Source organism: Oncorhynchus mykiss, chromosome 4, assembly GCF_057628025.1.
Source record: "Oncorhynchus mykiss isolate SJ-2025 chromosome 4, ASM5762802v1, whole genome shotgun sequence".
In the NCBI taxonomy this organism is placed as follows: Eukaryota; Metazoa; Chordata; class Actinopteri; order Salmoniformes; family Salmonidae; genus Oncorhynchus; species Oncorhynchus mykiss.
This window is the reverse complement of record NC_143025.1, coordinates 20,338,828-20,358,146: the sequence shown is the minus strand read 5'-3', so window position 1 is coordinate 20,358,146 and position 19,319 is coordinate 20,338,828. Positions and strand designations below refer to the sequence as shown.

Genomic DNA, 19,319 nt, shown 5'->3' with positions numbered 1-19,319 from the left:
AGTGTCGGGCTGGTGAATCTGCTGGTCCTGGCATGGTTTCGAGACCTTTTCAGCAATCTTGCACTCATTAATATGCTGTGTCAAAGGACACTTTGATAGTGAATGAAGTTAACTTCATAGCTTTCATTGGTAAGGTTATCAACACGACTTGGGTTGTGGAAATCAGAAATGCCAGGTTGAAGGTTATTGTGGATACGGCAAAATAGTTACTGGGGGTAACAGATGTTACTTTTGAAAAGGTTGCAGACATGCTGAATAATCCTAATTGTTTCAGCATGATATAGATTAAGTTTCATGGGTTGGGGGGCTTGGGAGGTTATTGTTTCACTTTGGACATCCACTTCCGCCATGCTCCTTCACCTTGTATGGTGTCTTATTTCCATTGTTAGAGTGGTAACTAATATCTTATAGGGTGTCCAATCAAAAATGCATTTTTTGACCAATTGTCTACATTGTGAATAATATTGAAGACATCAAAACTATGAAATAACACACATGGGGTCATGTAGTAACCAAAAAAGTTCAAAGTAGCCACCTTTTGCCTTGATGACAGCTTTGCATATCTTGGCATTCTCTCAACCAGCTTCATGATGTAGTCACCTGGAATACATTTGCAATAGTCTTGAAGGAGTTCCCACATATGCTGAGCACTTGTTGACTGCTTTTCCTTCACTCTGCGGTCCAACTCATCCCAAACCATCTCAATTGGGTTGAGGTCGGGTGATTGTGGAGGCCAGGTCATCCGATGCAGCACTCCATCACTCTCCTTCTAGGTCAAATAGCACTTACATAGCACTTACACAAATTATAGTCCACCTAAGCACAAACCAGATGGTATGGCGTATCACCGTAGAATGTTGTGGTAGCTATGCTGGTTAAGTGTGCCTTGAATTCTAAATAAATCACTGACAGTGTCACCAGCAAAGCACAATCCCTCCTCCATGCTTCACGATGGGAACCACACATGCAGAGATCATCCGTTCACCTAGTCTGCAGTTCACAAATAGACAGAGGTTGGAACCCAAAAAATCTAATTTGGACTCCGACCAAAGGACAGATTTCCACCAGTCTAATGTTCATTGCTCGTGTTTCTTGGCCTAAGCAAGTCTCTTCTTCTTACTGGTGTCCTTTAGTAGTGGTTTCTTTGCAGCAATTCGACCATTAAAACCTGATTCATGCAGTCTCCTCTGAACAGTTGATGTTGAGATGTGTCTGTTACTTGAACTCCGTGAAGCATTTATTTCTGAGGCTGGTAACTCTAAAGAACTTGTCCTCTGCAGCAAAGGTAACTCTGGGTCTTCCTTTCCTGTGGCGGTCCTCATGAGAGCCAGTTTCATCATAGCGCTTGATGGTTTTTGCAACTGCACTTGAAGAAAATGTATAGTTCTTGAAATTTTCCGGATTGACTGACCTTCATGTCTTAAAGTAATGATGGACTGTCATTTGTCTTTGCTTATTTGAGCTGTTCTTGCCATAATATTGACTTGGTATTTTACCAAATAGGCATATCTTCTGTATATCAACCCTACTTTATCACAACGCAACTGATTGGCTCAAACGCATTAAGAAGGAAAGAAATTCCACAAATGAACTTTTAACAAGGCACACCTGTTAATTGAAATGCATTCCAGATGACTACCTCATGGAACAGGTTGTGAGAATGTCAAGTGTGCAAAGCTGTCATCAAGGCAAAGAGTGGCTACTTTGAAGAATCTCAAATATAAAATAGATTTTGATTTGTTTAACACTTTTTTGGTTACTACATGATTCCATATTTGTTATTTCATAGTTTTGATGTATTCACTGTTCTAATACAATGTAGAAAATAGTAAACATCAGGAAAACCCCTTGAATGAGTAGATGTGTCCAAACTTTTGGCTGGTCCTGTATATATAATAGACAATATTTTATTAAACAATGTTGTATTCCTGACATCACAACTAGGAAATAGTAACTTCGATGAGTATATGAACATGAGTGGTTAGAGTGGTTAGAGCGTTAGGTCTGTAACCGAAAGGTTGCTGGATCAAATCCCTGAGCTGAGAAGGTAAAAATCTGTCGTTCTGCCCCTGAACAATGCCGCTAATCCACTCTTTCCCGGTAGGCCGTTATTGTAAATAAGAATTTGTTCTCAACTAATTTACCTGGTTAAAAAAAACGCGCCAGTGACTAACGACGTTTGACAGGGGGATGGGCGTTGTCCATCCAGTCATATCTGGAACGGTGGTTGACGTTCCTCGAAAGAATATAGTTATTCACTAGTTGTCATAATGATGTCTAAACCACGCCAATTTCTACAAATTACCGTCGTAAACTGTGATTTCAAACCTAACTATAACCACTTATACCACCTTATATAATGACCAAAAAGTAAATGTCTGATTTCATGAATTTGTACGAGCCAATTTCGACGTTGTGGCTGGGGTAACTAGTGACAACCAAAGGAAAGAGTTTATGTTTCTCTAGAAACTTTTAAAACCTGCCCGTAGACAGCGTAAACCCCACCCTTTCACTTATGATTAACCACCCCAATTCTCCGTTTTGATTTGCTTTCGCTCTGTCAGTCACTTTTTCCCGAAGTGTCGCCAGCAACAAAGTAGTGTGTACATCACACCAAGGGATGAAGGAAAACATTTCAAAGGGAGGCGAAAAACAGATAAGGTCACTTTTGCTGTCAGTTAGGTTTTTGATAGCTAGTTTGAGTCTACCTAGCTAGCTACGTTTTTGGAAAATGTTACCACAATGAAGAACGTTAGCTAGCCATATTTGGCGTTTTAGCTAGCTAAATGTAATATAAATGGCTAGCTATCCATTTTAGCCAGATAGCTAACGTTACCGCTGGCGAGTAAGCCATATTTAGCTAGCTAGCAAAAGCAACACACGAGATTAGCTTGCTATCCTAGCTAAATAAATTAAACGATTTAAGGATTATTTTTCGGTTCTTATTATTTTCTTAAATCCCCGTTGTGGTTTGCCGTTTGACAACTAGTTACTCATTTAGTTAGCTGATGGACAGTTTCACAGACGTTCTTTGTCACTTCTCGGGCGTTTTAAGGTATTGGTTCTGGGGCGGCTAGGCGAAGCAGGAGACTACAGATGTGGCAGCCAAGTTTGTCCCCTTGTCTCCGGGACCTGGGTTGGTAAGCACACGGCAATTTAGATGCGTTGGAGGAGTTGATGCTAGAGCTAACTACAACATTTGGCAAGAAATAGATTGTTCGTTTTTGGAGAGAAACGAAAAATATCTAGCTAAGTTAGTTATCCAGATGACTGTCAAGTGTTAGCTAGCAAATTCGGCTGTCGTCTCTGGCTAGTTGCTGTCGAGTTTAGCAGAGCTAACTGGGCCTCATTATCTATATTTGTGTCTGCTTCAACTATATTAACCCAAACTTGACAGTTGCACGAGACCTGCAGGCTGTGAAATATTCCGTGTAGCTGCTGCTAATGCTACAGTAGCTCGCACACAGGCGTCTTCGAAGGAGGGCAAACTTAATCGTAGGTAACTGACTACATTTGTTGCATCCACAACACTAATTTGTTTTTACCACTGGACTGTCCATTCTGATTTACAAAAGGGATCAGAACAATTATTTGCTACTAAGTGTGAGGCGTGGGCGCCCCATTCAAGTCGGGCTTTTAAATACTGCGGTGATGACTTTAGAATCCATGATGGCTTGTTGCCTGAGCGAGGAGGCGAAGGAGTCCAAACGAATCAACGCCGAGATCGATAAGCAGCTTCGCCGAGACAAGCGGGACGCGAGGAGGGAACTCAAACTGCTTTTATTGGGTACAGTAACATTAAACCATTCTTCCTCCATACACACCCCTAACCCATAATTGAATTACGCAGAAAGATGCCTGAATTATTCAATTGCTGGAATTCGTATGTGATTGCTCTAAATGTCGGAGTCAATAAAGCATCATTGCTGAAGTGATACCATTCATCAGGGCATAAATTATGCTGTTGCTATGTCTAATGATATGACAGTGTATTTGCTGTATAAAGATTTATAGTATGCAAAGCAAGTTGCCCCCAATTACATAACGACTGCTGAAGTAAACCACAGTTTCCATATGTTGATAACCTTATCCGATTTATATAAAGCTGATTTCACTTTATGATTTGAATGGCATTGAGAAAAACACTGTACTCAAAATCCTGCTACTATATAGGCCCAACACCTATGATTCTACACAAATTATGGTAACATTGAAATGGCCCATCTGTCAAAGCTGTACATTTAACAACACCAGTGGTGGAGTGGTGCCTGGAGAAGTGTCTATACTGTAATTTTGCCAAAATCTTTTCCTATAGTTTCTTTTTTCTGATAGATGTTTCAGGTTTTCACTCTCTCACATGTTTGTTGTATAGAAAAGGGACATGTGATGTAAGTCCTCAACAATGCTTATTATCAGGAGACCATTTTTGAGGTCTGGGAAAAATTGGATTTTTTTGTTTTTTGTTGTTGTTGGGTGTAGTTGCTGTTTAATACAATTGCTCACCTATCAAGAGACCCTTTGGCTAGCAGTGAAATGTAACCTTTATTTAACTAGGCAAGTCAGTTAAGAACTTATTCTTATTTACAATGACGGCCTACCGGTGAACAGTGGGTTAACTGCATTTTTCAGGGGCAGAATGACAGATTTTTACCTTGTCAGCTCAGGGATTCAATTCAGAAACCTTTCGGTTACTGGTCTAACCACTAGGCTACCTGCTGCCGTATGTGATTGCAGAGTTTGCAAATCTAATGCCATCCCGATTGATACAAATCATATCATTCTACCAAGTAGGCCTACTTTGCAGTCAACATTTTAATGGGGAAGGTTATTTTGGGGAAGCCTTAAGACATTTTCATTCAAACAGAGGATGATGACTGAATTACGCATGGCAAAGATTCAACCAAGGCTTCGGACCAAACTTATTCAATACCTGGTTAGCATATCCTTAGTTACCATTTACTGGTAGATATCATAAGTTCAAATTACTTTCCTACCAACCCTACCGGCTACCGATGTCGTTCTTCTGCGAGCTGCTCCATGCAATGAGAGCTGTGCACTCTTGCTGCCTAGATGCTAGTCTATTCCACTGAAACGGTGTGCATGTGAATGTATATTTCACGTGGTTTGTGTAGGCTACTTTGTGCATGATTTCTTTCTTGTACTACATTTTTAATATGGCGTATACCTCCACTACACTACTTTGGGATTAAGAAGTGAAGAAGTGCCCACTGGAAGAAAAAGTGGGTATACAGCGTATACTAGATTTCTCCTCTGTTTTTATCAAAGATTAATTATGTTATCATAGATGTCTATAGTTTGAATGGCAAACTGAAATCAATGTTGCATGCATTACTAGAGCATAGGCTAGTTTACGCTGTTCAGTAAGTAAGCTACAGTGGGTTAAGTCTCATGGGTTCTGTAGTCAGAGCTAATGTCTCTTCAGATCGTTCTTGTGTTTTTATAGTTGGGGGGGAAAGGAGCAGCAATTAAGAAAATAATTAGATCAGAGACATAATCTGGAGCTTGGTTCACAAAATCAGACATCCTCGTGGTGGGCCTTTTGTGCCGCTGTGCCTCCAGGGCTGACATAACTAAGCTCTATCACAGTGACTGTCAGGTTGATGACATGGTTGTAAAATAATACAACATAGTGGCTTCTTGGACAACATAGATGCATCACACAACTGACTTCACCTTGTTCATACTTTTCTCTTACACGCAGAGGAGTGTAGTATGGAGCGAAGTTGCATAATTTAACCCATTGGTGATGGTAAGTAGGGCCATAAGTTTTACCTGACCTTATAACTAGAACCCAGAGTTTCTTGGTGGGTTAGGAAAACTAATGGCCCTAGTAATGGCTGGTTTAATCCTGATGGTTGCTGTAATAGTAGCAACTGATTTCTATAAGGAGTGACCAATGTACAGTATGAATACCAGCATGGACATAGTTTACTCTTACACAGCACTAAAGCTTGGATCAGCACAAAAGCTGGTGGAGTGGACATTATTGTTGCGCTTATACCGAAACTGGTACTTTTTCAGTAAATGGTTTGGTAGTAGAATTTGTTACGTTCGGCACTTCAGTCAAATGTGTCTCACGTGAAAGACAGACTTGATCCTCTCAATCTGTGCAGCCCCTTTTATAGTGCAAAGTGTCTACTCTACTTACTAATTCATTGCTAGAGCTGTCTGGGCTGCATTGTTAGCTCCCCACTCATGCTGCAGAGAAGTTAACACACTTCAATAAATGCAACACGGCATGTAGAGATGTTGAAACTGTTCATTACTGTTTTCGAAACAATGTCCATACAGGATAGAACACTTTTTAAAAACATGTCTTTTTTATACAATTCAAGACGATACCAGTAGCTTCCAACTTTAATTGTAGGCTAACTTTCCATGCTAGTTTAGAGATGAATTCACTACCCTAGTACTTTGTTTGTGATAATATTTCAACCGTAATGCAAAATGTTCTGATTTCTAAGATTGTCACCAAAAAAGTATTAATTCTCAACAAACTCATTCATGTCTTTGTCTCAGTCTCCCTCTCCTTCTGTCTGGTTTCCACCAGATTCCATAGCCACATTCTGCCTTGGAAATTACGTCATTACTTTCTTAAAGAGACAGCGCACACTTTTATAAAAGAGAGCTTTTTTATGCAAATGTTGTTGATCAGTACAATAAAAATGTTCTATCAGTTGCATATAAAATAAGTCCTAAATGGAAGGGATTGTCATCTCTAGTCCAATGAAATCACCTAATACAAGCTCAATAACTCTGCAGGCACACACTCCTATTGAATAAGCAGCATTCACCTGTATTGCTACATCTTGATTTACCCAGTTTATGAATAGAGATTTACCATTGTTATGTAGTTAGATTCGTAAAAAACAAAGTCAAATTGATTCATTAATGCATACATGGCTGTCTCAAAAAAATGGACATACAATTTTTAAAGTGTAGTGATGTGGAACTCAAGATGCCCAACGATTGAACAGAGCAGTTGCTGTCTGGATCAAGTGCCATTCTATGACTTTGGCTAATAAACTTTTTTTTTTCTTGTGGTATTGCAAAGGTCTTCCGTTAGAGTTCAGATATCAGCATTTTCAAAACGCGGACATCAAATAAACTTTTAAAACTATTTCACCTGCATTTGAAAGTTTTTTTTGGTTCAATATAGGGATCAGTATGCAAATATAGTTTTATTTTACAGAAAATACATTCGTGCAACACATTAGGCAGAAAATAGCTTAATTGTCATCAGATGATGACAGAAATGCAACCCTGTTTGGCTAGCAGCCACAAATGAATTGATAGTTAAAAAGCAAGGTAGTTTGTGCAAAATAGATGCGTGGCCATCATATTTAATGTTTATCATAATATGATAGTATGATATATATTTGTAACAATGCAAATTACAAGAATACTGACTGAACAATTATTTTAACTTAATACATCAATAAAAATCAATTTAGTCTCAAATAAATAATGAAACATGTTCAATTTGGTTTAAATAATGCAAAATCACTGAAGAAAGTAAAAGTGCGATATGTGCCATGTAAAAAAGCTACCGATAAGTTCCTTGCTCAGAACATATGAAAGCTGGTGGTTCCTTTTAACATGAGTCTTCAATATTCCCAGGTAAGAAGTTTTAGTTTGTAGTTATTATAAGAATGAAAGGACTATTTCTCTATACCATTTGTATTTCATATACCTTTGGCTATTGGATGTTCTTATATGCACTATAGTATTGCCAGCCTAATCTCGGGAGTTGATAGGCTAGAAGTCATAAACATCGCTGTATTCAAGCATTGCGAAGAGCTGCTGGCAAACGCAGTAAAGTGTTTGAATGAATGCTTACAAGCCTGCTGCTGCTGTCATGTACTGTCATGTTGTCTTGTCTCTGTCCTTTCCCTTCACCCTGTCTCCCTCTGCTGGTCGTGTTAGGTTACCTTTTCTCCCCCGCTTTCCCCCAGCTGTCCCTTGTCTCCTCTAACTACCCATTCACCCCGTTCCCCACCTGTTCCCTTTTTCCCTCTGATTAGGTCCCTATATCTCTCTCTGTTTCTGCTCCTGTCCTTGTCGGATTCTTGTTTGTTTGTGTCATTCATGCCTGAACCAGACTGCCGTCATGTTTGCTGTAACCTTGTCCTGTCCTGTCGGAATCTGCCGGTCCATCTGAGCCTACCTATGTTTGGTAATTAAAGAAGCTCTGTTTAAGTTGATTCGCTTTTGGGTCCTCATTCACGCACCGTAACAGCTGCCTACTGCTCTATAAAATATCAAATCATAGACTTAATTATAATATAATAAACACACAGAAATAAGAGCCTTAGGTCATTAATAGTTTCCGGATTTGACCATATCATTTCGAAAACAAAACGTTTATTCTTTCAGTGAAATATGGAACCGTTACGTTTTTATCGAATGGGTGGCATCCATAAGTCTAAATGTTTCTATTACATTGCACAACCTTCAATGTTATGTCATAACTATGTAGAATTCTGGAAAATTAATTACGGTCTTTGTTAGGAAGAAATGGTCTTTACACAGTTCGCAACAAGCCAGGCTACCTAAACTGCTGCATATACCTTGACTCTGCTTTCGCTGAACACAAGAGAAGTGACACAATTTCCCTAGTTAATATTGCCTGCTAACATGAATGTCTTAACTAAATATGCAGGTTTAAAACATATACTTGTGTATTGATTTTAAGGCATTGATGTTTATGGTTAGGTACATTGGTGCAACGACAGTGCTTTTTTTCACGAATGCGCTTGTTAAATCATCACCCGTTTGGCAAAGAAGGCTGTGATTCGATGATAAATTGATTATTTGCAAGGCACAACAAGATACTTAAACTAGTAATATATATTTTTTTTCTTAAAGTTTTCCCCCTTTTTCCCCCCCAATTTCGTGGTATCCAATTGTTTTAGTAGCTACTATCTTGTCTCATCGCTACAACTCCCGTACGGGCTCGGGAGAGACGAAGGTTGAAAGTCATGCGTCCTCCGATACACAACCCAACCAATCTGGCGCTGCAGTACAGCGCCCTTAACCACTGTACCACCCGGGAGGCTAAACTAGTAATATCATCAGCCATGTGTAGTTAACTAGTGATTATGTTAAGATTGTTTTTTTATAAGATAAGTTTAATGCTAGCTAGCAACTTACCGTGGCTCCTTGCTGCACTCGCGTAACAGGTGGTCAGCCTGCCACGCAGTCTCTCTCGTGGAGTGCAATGTAATCGGCCATAATGGGCGTCCAAAAATGCGGATTACCGATTGTTATGAAAACTTGAAATCGTCCCTAATTAATCGGTCATGTCTCAAGTTCACAGTGCTCATTTGCATTTGTGAATAAAAAAATTCAATTATTTATAGTAAAATAAATGTTGCAGTAGATGTTTTCTCAGTATTTCTGCCATTTTCTTCATAGCTGGTAAATTAATCACACAGAGTCTAAGAACTGTGATTCTATATAGCCTATTCCACCTCGCGCTGCAACACTGCCTGGCTGGGGCTGTGTGCATGTGAAGAACTGCCCACTGGTGTAAAAGTTGGTCTAATTTACTTGAAACGGAAGTCTACTTATGTGAAACTTTGTCCTTGTGTTTTTTGCCCATTCACATTTTGTTCATAAGCTAGGTAGTTTTTCTATGTTTGAGTTTCAACTGCTAGGGAAAAGAATACGGCGCTTCTACTAGTCAAGATTCAAATCTCGCAGGCACAAACATGACTGAGTCGTGTTACCATAGTAACCTCCCGCCCTTAAAGGGGAAAGTGAACATTCTTGTCTCATCTGTGATATCTTGGTTAAAAGAATCACATCACAAAAAATGAAATTAAACAATATACCACGTTACTTCTTACTACTAATACATTTGTTTTAGAAACGTTTCAAAGCATGCTCATGTTTTTTTGTGTTTTGTTGGAGTAATTTTACCTGCAAGAAAAAATTTAACTAGTAAAAAAGTCTTAGTGGTAGGTTTTTAACCTCTAGCGTCGAGCAATCCCGTATCCGGGAGCGTAATCATACCCGCAAGCTCATTACCATAACGCAACGTTTCCTATTCATGAAAATCGCAAATGAAATTAAATAAATATATTCAAACACAAGCTTAGCCTTTTGTTAACAACACTGTCATCTCAGATTTTCCAAATATGCTTTTCAACCAAAGCTACACAAGCATTTGTGTAAGCGTATTGATAGCCTAGCATAGCATTAAGCCTAGCATTCAGCAGGCAACATTTTCACAAAAACAAGAAAAGCATAAAAAAAAAAAATTTACCTTTGAAGAACTTTGGATGTTTTCAATGACGAGACTCTTAGTTAGACAGCAAATGTTCATTTTTTCAAAAAATATTATTTGTGTAGACGAAATAGCTCCGTTTTGTTCATCATGTTTGGCTAAGAAAAAGACTGGAAAATGCAGTCACTTACAACGCCAAACTTTTTTCCAAATTAGCTTCATAATATCGACAGAAACATGGCAAACGTTGTTTAGAATCAATCCTCAAGGTGTTTTTCACATATCTATTCGATAATCTATCAGTGGTGGCAGTTGGCTTCTCATCAGAAGCAAACGGAAAAATACTGCAGCTGGAGAGTACGCAATAATTGCAACTGAGGACACCAAGCGACCACCTGGTAGATGTAGTCTCTTATGGTCAATCTTCCAATGATATGCCTACAAATACGTCACAATGCTGTAGACACCTTGGGGAAAACGTAAGCTGACACCTAGCTCCTTCACAGCCATATAAGGAGTCATTGGCATGAGGCGGTTTCAAAAAATGCGGCACTTCCTGATTGGATTTTTATCTGGGTTTCGCCTGTAACATCAGTTCTGTGGCACTCACAGACAATATCTTTGCAGTTTTGGAAACGTCAGTGTTTTCTTTCCAAAGCTGTCAATTATATGCATAGTTGAGCATCTTTTCGTGACAAAATATCTTGTTTAAAACAGGAACGTTTTTCATCCAAAAATTAAAAGAGCGACAGCTATATCGAAGAGGTTAAATCTACCTGCCGCAGTGGCTGGTAGACCAAAAACTTAATTTTATGCCCTGGTGATGATATCAGGTATCGTGATTAGGGTTGCAAAAGGTCGGAAAAATTCTGAAATGTTCCATGAAAGTTAAGCCCGGGTATTTTGCTTAAATTCATCAAAAAAGTTAGCTTACAACAGTGACCGAGAGACTGAAAAACAGCTTCTATCTCAAGGCTGTCAGACTGTTAAACAGCCACCACTAACATTGAGTGGCTGCTGCCAAAATACTGACTCAACTCCAGCCACTTTAATATTTGAAAAATTGATATAAATTGATGTAAAAAATGTATCACTAGCCACTTTAAACAATGCCACTTAATATAATACCCTACATTACTCCTCTCATATGTATATACTATACTCTATACTAGAGGTCGACCGATTTATGATTTTTCAACGCCGATACCGATTATTGGAGGACCAAAAAAGCAGATACCGATTACTTGGCCGATTTTATTATGATTATTTTTTTTAATAATAATAATAATAATAATAATAAAATTTTAAAAAAAGTTATTTTTATTTGTAATAATGACAATTACAACAATAATGTATGAACACTTATTTTAACTTAATATAATACATCAATAAAATCTATTTGGCCTCAAGTAAATAATGAAACATGTTCAATTTGGTTTAAATAATGCAAAAACAAAGTGTTGGAGAAGAAAGTAAAAGTGCAATATGTGCTTTGTAAGAAAGCTAACGTTTCAGTTCCTTGCTCAGAACATGAGAACATATGAAAGCTGGTGGTTCCTTTTAACGCGAGTCTTCAATATTCCCAGGTAAGAAGTTTTAGGTTGTAGTTATTATAGGAATTATAGGACTGTTTCCCTCTATTTCATTTGTATTTCTGTATACTTCTGGCCCCTCCTTGGACACTGTGTTAACTAACCTCCAGACGAGCTTCAATGCCATACAACTCTCGTTCCGTGGTGTTACGTTCCCCAGTTTATGTGTTGTAGTTTGTGTATTTGCATGTGTTTTATTTCAGGAAATGGCTTCCTGAAATCCTTCAAGCAGCTGATTTGTCGACTCCATGGCTAATTGGAGAGCTGACCCCGCCCCCTCGTCAAGACACAGCTGTCTCCAGTTACACATTCATTCTGAAGCTATATAAAAGCCATTGTTCTGTTCAGGAGAGAGAGATTTTTGGAGGTAGGGATTGCTGAGAGAGATTTGCTGGGAGGTCATTGCAGAGCGATTGTTTGTGATAGAGAGATTTGCTGGGAGGTCATTGCAGAGCGATTGTTTGTGATAGAGAGTTTTTGCTAGAGGTTGATCTTGCTGGGAGTTCATTGCTGGGAAGTTGGTATGTTTTGTGAGTTTGTTGCTCAGGTAGAGCTTAGTTGATGTCCTTTGTTTGCGAAATTGTTTAGTATTCTGTTTCATTTGTTCCCAGGGGGGAAGGGGAAGGCACCTTGGGAGTGTTTAGGCAAGAGGCCCGCGGGCATGCATATACCCGTAGTATATTCACTGTCTAGGCACACTAGGTAACACCTGGGCGGACCACCCCCTGTATTTTGGTTAGGGCACCAGGTGGTGCTAAATTAGGTAAGTAGTGGGTAGGCAGGTAAGATGGGAGAGGGGGGGACTTTGAGATTGACTTTCTTTGCTTTGGTTCCGTCCAGCCCCTTTTCCCCATATTACCGTGTAAAGGAATAAAGTCCTTGTAAACGGTACCACATTCTGCCTGTTGTCATCCTTACTCGCACCTACAGTCCATATCCTTTTCACTTCACGGAGAGTTTAGTTGTAGCAGGGTGTTGCGTTCCCTCTTCATAGAGGCGTGCGTAACACGTGGCCTCCAATTGCTCTTAAACGCAAGTAAAACTAAATGCATGCTTTTCAATCGATCGCTGCCTGCACCTGCTCGCCCGTCCAGCATCACTACTCTGGACGGCTCTGACTTAGAATACGTGGACAACTACTAATACCTGGGTGTCTGGTTAGACTGTAAACTCTCCTTCCAGACTCACATTAAGCATCTCCAATCCAAAATTAAATCTAGAATTGGCTTCCTATATCGCAACAAAGCATCCTTCACTCATTCTGCCAAACATACTCTCGTAAAACTGACCATCCTACCGATCCTCGACTTCGGTGATGTCATCTATAAAATAGCCTCCAACACTCTACTCAACAAACTGGATGCAGTCTATCACAGTGCCATCCGTTTTGTCACCAAAGCCCCATACACTACCCACCATTGCGACCTGTACGCTCTCGTTGGTTGGCCCTCGCTTCATACTCGTCGCCAAACCCACTGGCTACAGGTTATCTACAAGTCTCTGCTAGGTAAAGCCCCGCCTTATCTCAGCTCACTGGTCACCATAGCAGCAGTTTGAATGAATGTTTACGCACCTGCTTCTGCCTACCACCGCTCAGTCAGATACTTAGATGCTTGTATGCTGAGTCAGATTATATGCAACGCAGGACACGCTAGATAATATCTAGTAATATCATCAACCATGTGTAGTTAACTAGTGGTTATGATTGGTTGTTTTCATAAGATAAATGCTAGCTAGCAACTTACCTTGGCTTACTGCATTCGCGTAACAGTCTCCTTGTGGAGTGCAACGAGAGAGAGGAAAGTCGTTATTGCGTTGGACTAGTTAACTGTAAGGTTAACTAGTTGCCACCAATTGTGCAAGTTCATCTACTTCGCACGACAAGTAATTTTAACAACAATTGTTTACAGACAGATTATTTCACTTAACTCACTGTATCACAATTCCAGTGGGTCAGAATTGTGATTTTTCTGGATATTTTTTTTCTGTCATAGTTGAAGTGTACCTATGATAAATTACAGGCCTCATCTTTTTCAGTGGGAGAACTTGCACAATTGGTGGCTGACTAAATACTTTTTTTGCCCCACTGTACAGTGGGTAGAACAAGTATTTGATACACTGCCGATTTTGCAGGTTTTCCTACTTACAAAGCATGTAGAGGTCTGTAGTTGTTATCATAGGTACACTCAACTGTGAGAGATGGAACCTAAAACAAAAATCCAGAAAATCACATAGTTTGATTTTTAAGTAATTAATTTACATTTTATTGCATGACGTAAGTATTTGATCACCTACCAACCAGTAAGATTTCCGGCTCTCACAGTCCTGTTAGTTTTTTCCTGTTCTCCACTCATTACCTGTATTAACTGCACCTGTTTGAACTCGTTACCTGTATAAAAGACACCTGTCCACACACTCAATCAAACAGACTCCAACGTCTCCACAATGGCCAAGACCAGAGAGCTGTGTAAGGACATCAGGGATAAAATTGTAGACCTGCACAAGGCTGGGATAGGCTACAGGACAATAGGCAAGCAGCTTGGTGAGAAGGCAACAACTGTTGGCGCAATTATTAGAAAATGGAAGAAGTTCAAGATGACGGTCAATCACCCTTGGTCTGGGGCTCCATGCAAGATCTCACCTCATGGGGCATCAATGATCATGAGGAAGGTGAGGGATCAGCCCAGAACTACACGGCAGGACCTGGTCAATGACCTGATGAGAGCTGGGACCACAGTCTCAAAGAAAACCATTAGTACAACACTATGCCGTCATGGATTAAAATCCTGCAGCGCACGCAAGGTCCCCCTGCTCAAGCCACCGCATGTCCAGGCCTGTCTGAAGTTTGCCAATGACCATCTGGATAATCCAGGGGAGGAATGGGAGAAGGTCATGTGGTCTGATGAGACAGAAATAGAGCTTTTTGGTCTAAACTCCACTCACCGTGTTTGGAGGAAGAAGGATGAGCACAACCCCAAGAACACCATCCCAACCGTGAAGCATGGAGGTGGAAACATCATTTTTTTGGGGATGCTTTGGGGACGACTGCACCGTATTGAGGGGAGGATGGATGGGGCCATGTATCGCGAGATCTTCGCCAACAACCTCCTTCCCTCAGTAAGAGCATTGAGGATGGGTCATGGCTGGGTCTTCCAGCATGACAAGAACCCGAAACACACAGTCAGGGCAACTAAGGAGTGGCTACGTAAGAAGCATCTCAAGGTCCTGGAGTGGCCTAGCCAGTCTCCAGACCTGAACCCAATAGAAAATCTTTGGAGGGAGCTGAAAGTCCGTATTGCCCAGCGAAAGCCCCGAAACCTGAAGGATCTGGAGAAGATCTGTATGGAGAAGTGGGCCAAAATCCCTGCTGCAGTGTGTGCAACCCTGGTCAAGAACTACAGGAAACGTATGATCTCTGTAATTGTAAACAAAGGTTTCTGTACCAAATATTAAGTTCTACTTTTCTGATGTATCAAATACTTATGTCATGGAATAAAATGCTAATTAATTACTTAAAAATCATACAATGTGATATTCTGGATTTTTGTTTTAGATTCCATCTCACAGATGAAGTGTACCTATGATAAACATTATAGAACTCTACATGCTTTGTAAGTAGGAAACACTGCCGATTTTGCAGTTTATCAAATACTTGTTCTCCCCACTGTATCTTTATGTACATATTCTTCATCCCTTTACACTTGTGTGTATAAGGTAGTTGTTGTGAAATTGTTCGGTTAGATTACTCGTTGGTTATTACTGCATTGTCGGAACTAGAAGTACGAGCATTTCGCTACACTCGCATTAACATCTGCTAACCATGTGTATGTGACAAATACAATTTGATTTGAACCTTTTGTGGGATACACAAGGCAATTCTAGTTTTTGTGGCATATTTTGGTTAAACTATCCTCAAATCAATGGAATTGCTACCCTCTGCATGCGCAGTGCATTCTTCCATCACATGTACAGCTGATTCTGAAGTTCTTGCACACTAATGAGATGCTATTGAGCCCACACTACTACACTTGTCTGAGCTAAGAACTACATGATTTCTGGTAAGTTTTGCTTGCAATACTGGGTGGGGTGAATATATTTTATCACATAATTTTTTTGTTAATTAGTAAATAGTAGCCTTAAGCAAAGTGTGTTTAAATAATTTCTAACTTGTTAACAATTTCTGCTAGTTAGTTTTTGCTTCCATTTGGGTTTTAACTTGCTTGAGCCTGCTAGCAGAGGAGTGTTAATTCACCTGTTTCCATACATGTTTCATTTAAAAAAAAATATCTTAAAAAGGAGTTGTTTAATCTAACTTCTTAACTTCACTGCTCAAAAAAATAAAGGGAACACTTAAACAACACAATGTAACTCCAAGTCAATCACACTTCTTTGAAATCAAACTGTCCACTTAGGAAGCAACACTGATTGACAATAAATTTCACATGCTGTTGTGCAAATGGAATAGACCACAGGTGGAAATTATAGGCAATTAGCAAGACACCCCCAATAAAGGAGGGGCTCTGCAGGTGGTGACCACAGACCACTTCTCAGTTCCTATGCTTCCTGGCTGATGTTTTGGTCACTTTTGAATGCTGGCGGTGCTTTCACTCTAGTGGTACCATGAGACTGAGTCTACAACCCACACAAGTGGCTCAGGTAGTGCAGCTCATCCAGGATGGCACATCAATGTGAGCTGTGGCAAGAAGGTTTGCTGTGTCTGTCAGCGTAGTGTCCAGAGCATGGAGGCGCTACCAGGAGACAGGCCAGTGCATCAGGAGACGTGGAGGAGGCCGTAGGAGGGCAACAACCCAGCAGCAGGACCGCTACCTCCGCATTTGTGCAAGAAGGAGCAGTGCCAGAGCCCTGCAAAATGACCTCCAGCAGGCCACAAATGTGCATGTGTCTGCTCAAACGTTCAGAAACAGACTCCATGAGGGTGGTATGAGGGCCTGACGTCCACAGGTGGGGGTTGTGATTACAGCCCATCAGCGTGCAGGACGTTTGGCATTTGCCAGAGAACACCAAGATTGGCATTCGCCACTGGCGCCCTGTGCTCTTCACAGATGAAAGCAGGTTCACACTGAGCACATGTGACAGACGTGACAGTCTGGAGAACGTTCTGCTGCCTGCAACATCCTCCAGCATGACCAGTTTGGCGGCGGGTCAGTCATGGTGTGGGGTGGCATTTCTTTGGGGGCCGCACAGCCCTCCATGTGCTCGCCAGAGGTAGCCTGACTGCCATTAGGTACGGAGATGAGATCCTCAGACCCCTTGTGAGACCATATGCTGGTGCGGTTGGCCCTGGGTTCCTCCTAATGCAAGACAATGCTAGACCTCATGTGGCTGGAGTGTGTCAGCAGTTCCTGCAAGAGGAAGGCATTGATGCTATGGACTGGCCCGCCCGTTCCCCAGACCTGAATCCAATTGAGCACATCTGGGACATCATGTCTCGCTCCATCCACCAACGCCACGTTGCACCACAGACTGTCCAGGAGTTGGCGGATGTTTTAGTCCAGGTCTGGGAGGAGATCCCTCAGGAGACCATCCGCCACCTCATCAGGAGCATGCCTAGGCGTTATAGGGAGGTCATACAGGAACGTGGAGGCCACACGCACTACTGAGCCTCATTTTGACTTGTTTTAAGGACATTACATCAAAGTTGGATCAGCCTGTAGTGTGGTTTTCCACTTTAATTTTGTGTGACTCCAAATCCAGACCTCCATGGGTTGATAAATTTGATGTCCATTGATAATTTGTGTGTGATTTTGTTAGCACATTCAACTATGTAAAGAAAAGTATTTAATCTTTCATTCATTCAGATCTAGGATATGTTATTTTAGTGTTCCCTTTACTTATTTTTAGCAGTGTATTTTTTCCCTAATCTTTACAGGTAAATGCAACTGGAACTATCTGATGGGTAGACATTTCGCTGCAGCTAATGTAGAAGGAAAATCTGTGTAAAGTTTGCAAATACTGTGTCAAATCATATGTGAAGAATGCAGCAAAGATGTAGAATCATCTGGCCAAGTGCATAAAGTTCCCTCAGCGCTCACAACAAGCAACCTCTGACAAAAGTCCCTCTACTTCTATTCGAGGTGAAAATTATGAATCAGACACCTTATCGATAGCAACAGCTCATGTTCAGAAGTTGTTTTTGACTCAATGGAGGAATGTAGTCAGAGAAATGCTGATGAATGTCTTGCTCAAGCTTTGTATGCCACTGGTTCACCCCTGATGCTCACAGGCAATGTGTATTGGAAGAGATTTCTGAATGTTCTTCGCCCAGCATACACTCCCCCCAACCAGATTTACTGGATACAGAGTTCAGCAGAGTTCAAGTGAAGGTCAAGCAAATCATAGAGAAAGGAGAATGTATTGCAATAACTCTGATGGGTGGTCGAATGTTCATGGGCAAGGAATAATTAACTAAATCATCTCCACCCCTCAACCAGTATTCTACAAGAGCACCGACACAAGGGACAACCGACACACCAGTCTCTACATTGCAGATGAGCTGAAGGCAGTAGTCAGTGACCTTGGACCGTAGAAGGTATTTGCACTGGTGACAGACAATGCTGCGAACATGAAGGCTGCTTGGTCCAAAGTGGAGGAGTCCTACCCTCACTTCACACCCATTGGCTGTGCTGCTCATGCATTGAATCTGCTCCTCAAGGACATCATGGCACTGAAAACAATGGATACATTCTACAAGAGAGCCAAAGAAATGGTTAGGTATGTGAAGGGTCACCAAGTTATTGCAGCAATCTACCTCACCAAGCAAAGTGAGAAGAATAAGAGCACCACATTGAAGCTGTGTTGTCGTCATGTTTGACAGTCTCCTGGAAGAGAAGGAGTCTCTCCAAGAAATGGCCATATCGCAGTCTGCTGATATGGACAGCCCCATCAAGAGGATCCTCCTGGATTATGTATTTTGGGAGAGAGTGGTAAGCAGCCTGAAACTCCTGAAACCTATTGCAGTTGCCATTGCATGGATTGAGGGAGACAATGCCATCCTGTCTGATGTTCAGACTCTGCTTCCCGATGTAAGATAAGAAATCCGTACCGCCCTGCCCACTTTCCTGTTGCTCTAAGCAGAGGAAACTGCAGTTCTGAAATACATCAAAAAGTGTGAAGCCTGAAGCCCAAACACTCTACAGCGTACATGTTGGACCCCAAGTATGCTGGCAAGAGCATCCTGTCTGGTGCAGAGATCGACAAGGCCTATGGTGTCATCACTACCGTGTCTTACCACCGTGGCCTGGATGAGGCCAAATTTTCCACCGTGCCAAATTTTAGGCTTTTTGAGCCTAACGACGAGCCATCTTCAAAAAGGTTGGACAGTGACAGTGAAGATGAGGCCTCAGTCTGATGTTCAAGAGGTGGACATTGAGGAGGTCAAGGGAGAATACATGGAAGCCTGAGAGGAAGACAACCAAAGCTTTTGTTTCTAGACTATCATTTTACAGATGTATGTT

At 41.0% G+C, this 19,319-nt stretch overlaps 1 protein-coding gene across 16 annotated transcripts in view; it reads left to right on the top strand.

Moving 5' to 3' along the window:
- Positions 1-2,568: 2,568 nt before the first annotated feature.
- The window catches only part of LOC110521465 (guanine nucleotide-binding protein subunit alpha-11), a 72,852-nt gene continuing 56,101 nt past the window's right edge, over positions 2,569-19,319 (top strand). For 2 of the 16 annotated variants that reach the window (XM_090231398.1, XM_036969506.2), the window contains exon 1: positions 3,519-3,787. In XM_090231398.1, coding sequence (XP_090087524.1) covers positions 3,652-3,787 — 136 coding nt within the window. In that variant the 5' untranslated portion in view covers positions 3,519-3,651. The other 14 variants (XM_036969501.2, XM_090231395.1, XM_090231401.1 and 11 more) reach the window with 14 other exon arrangements.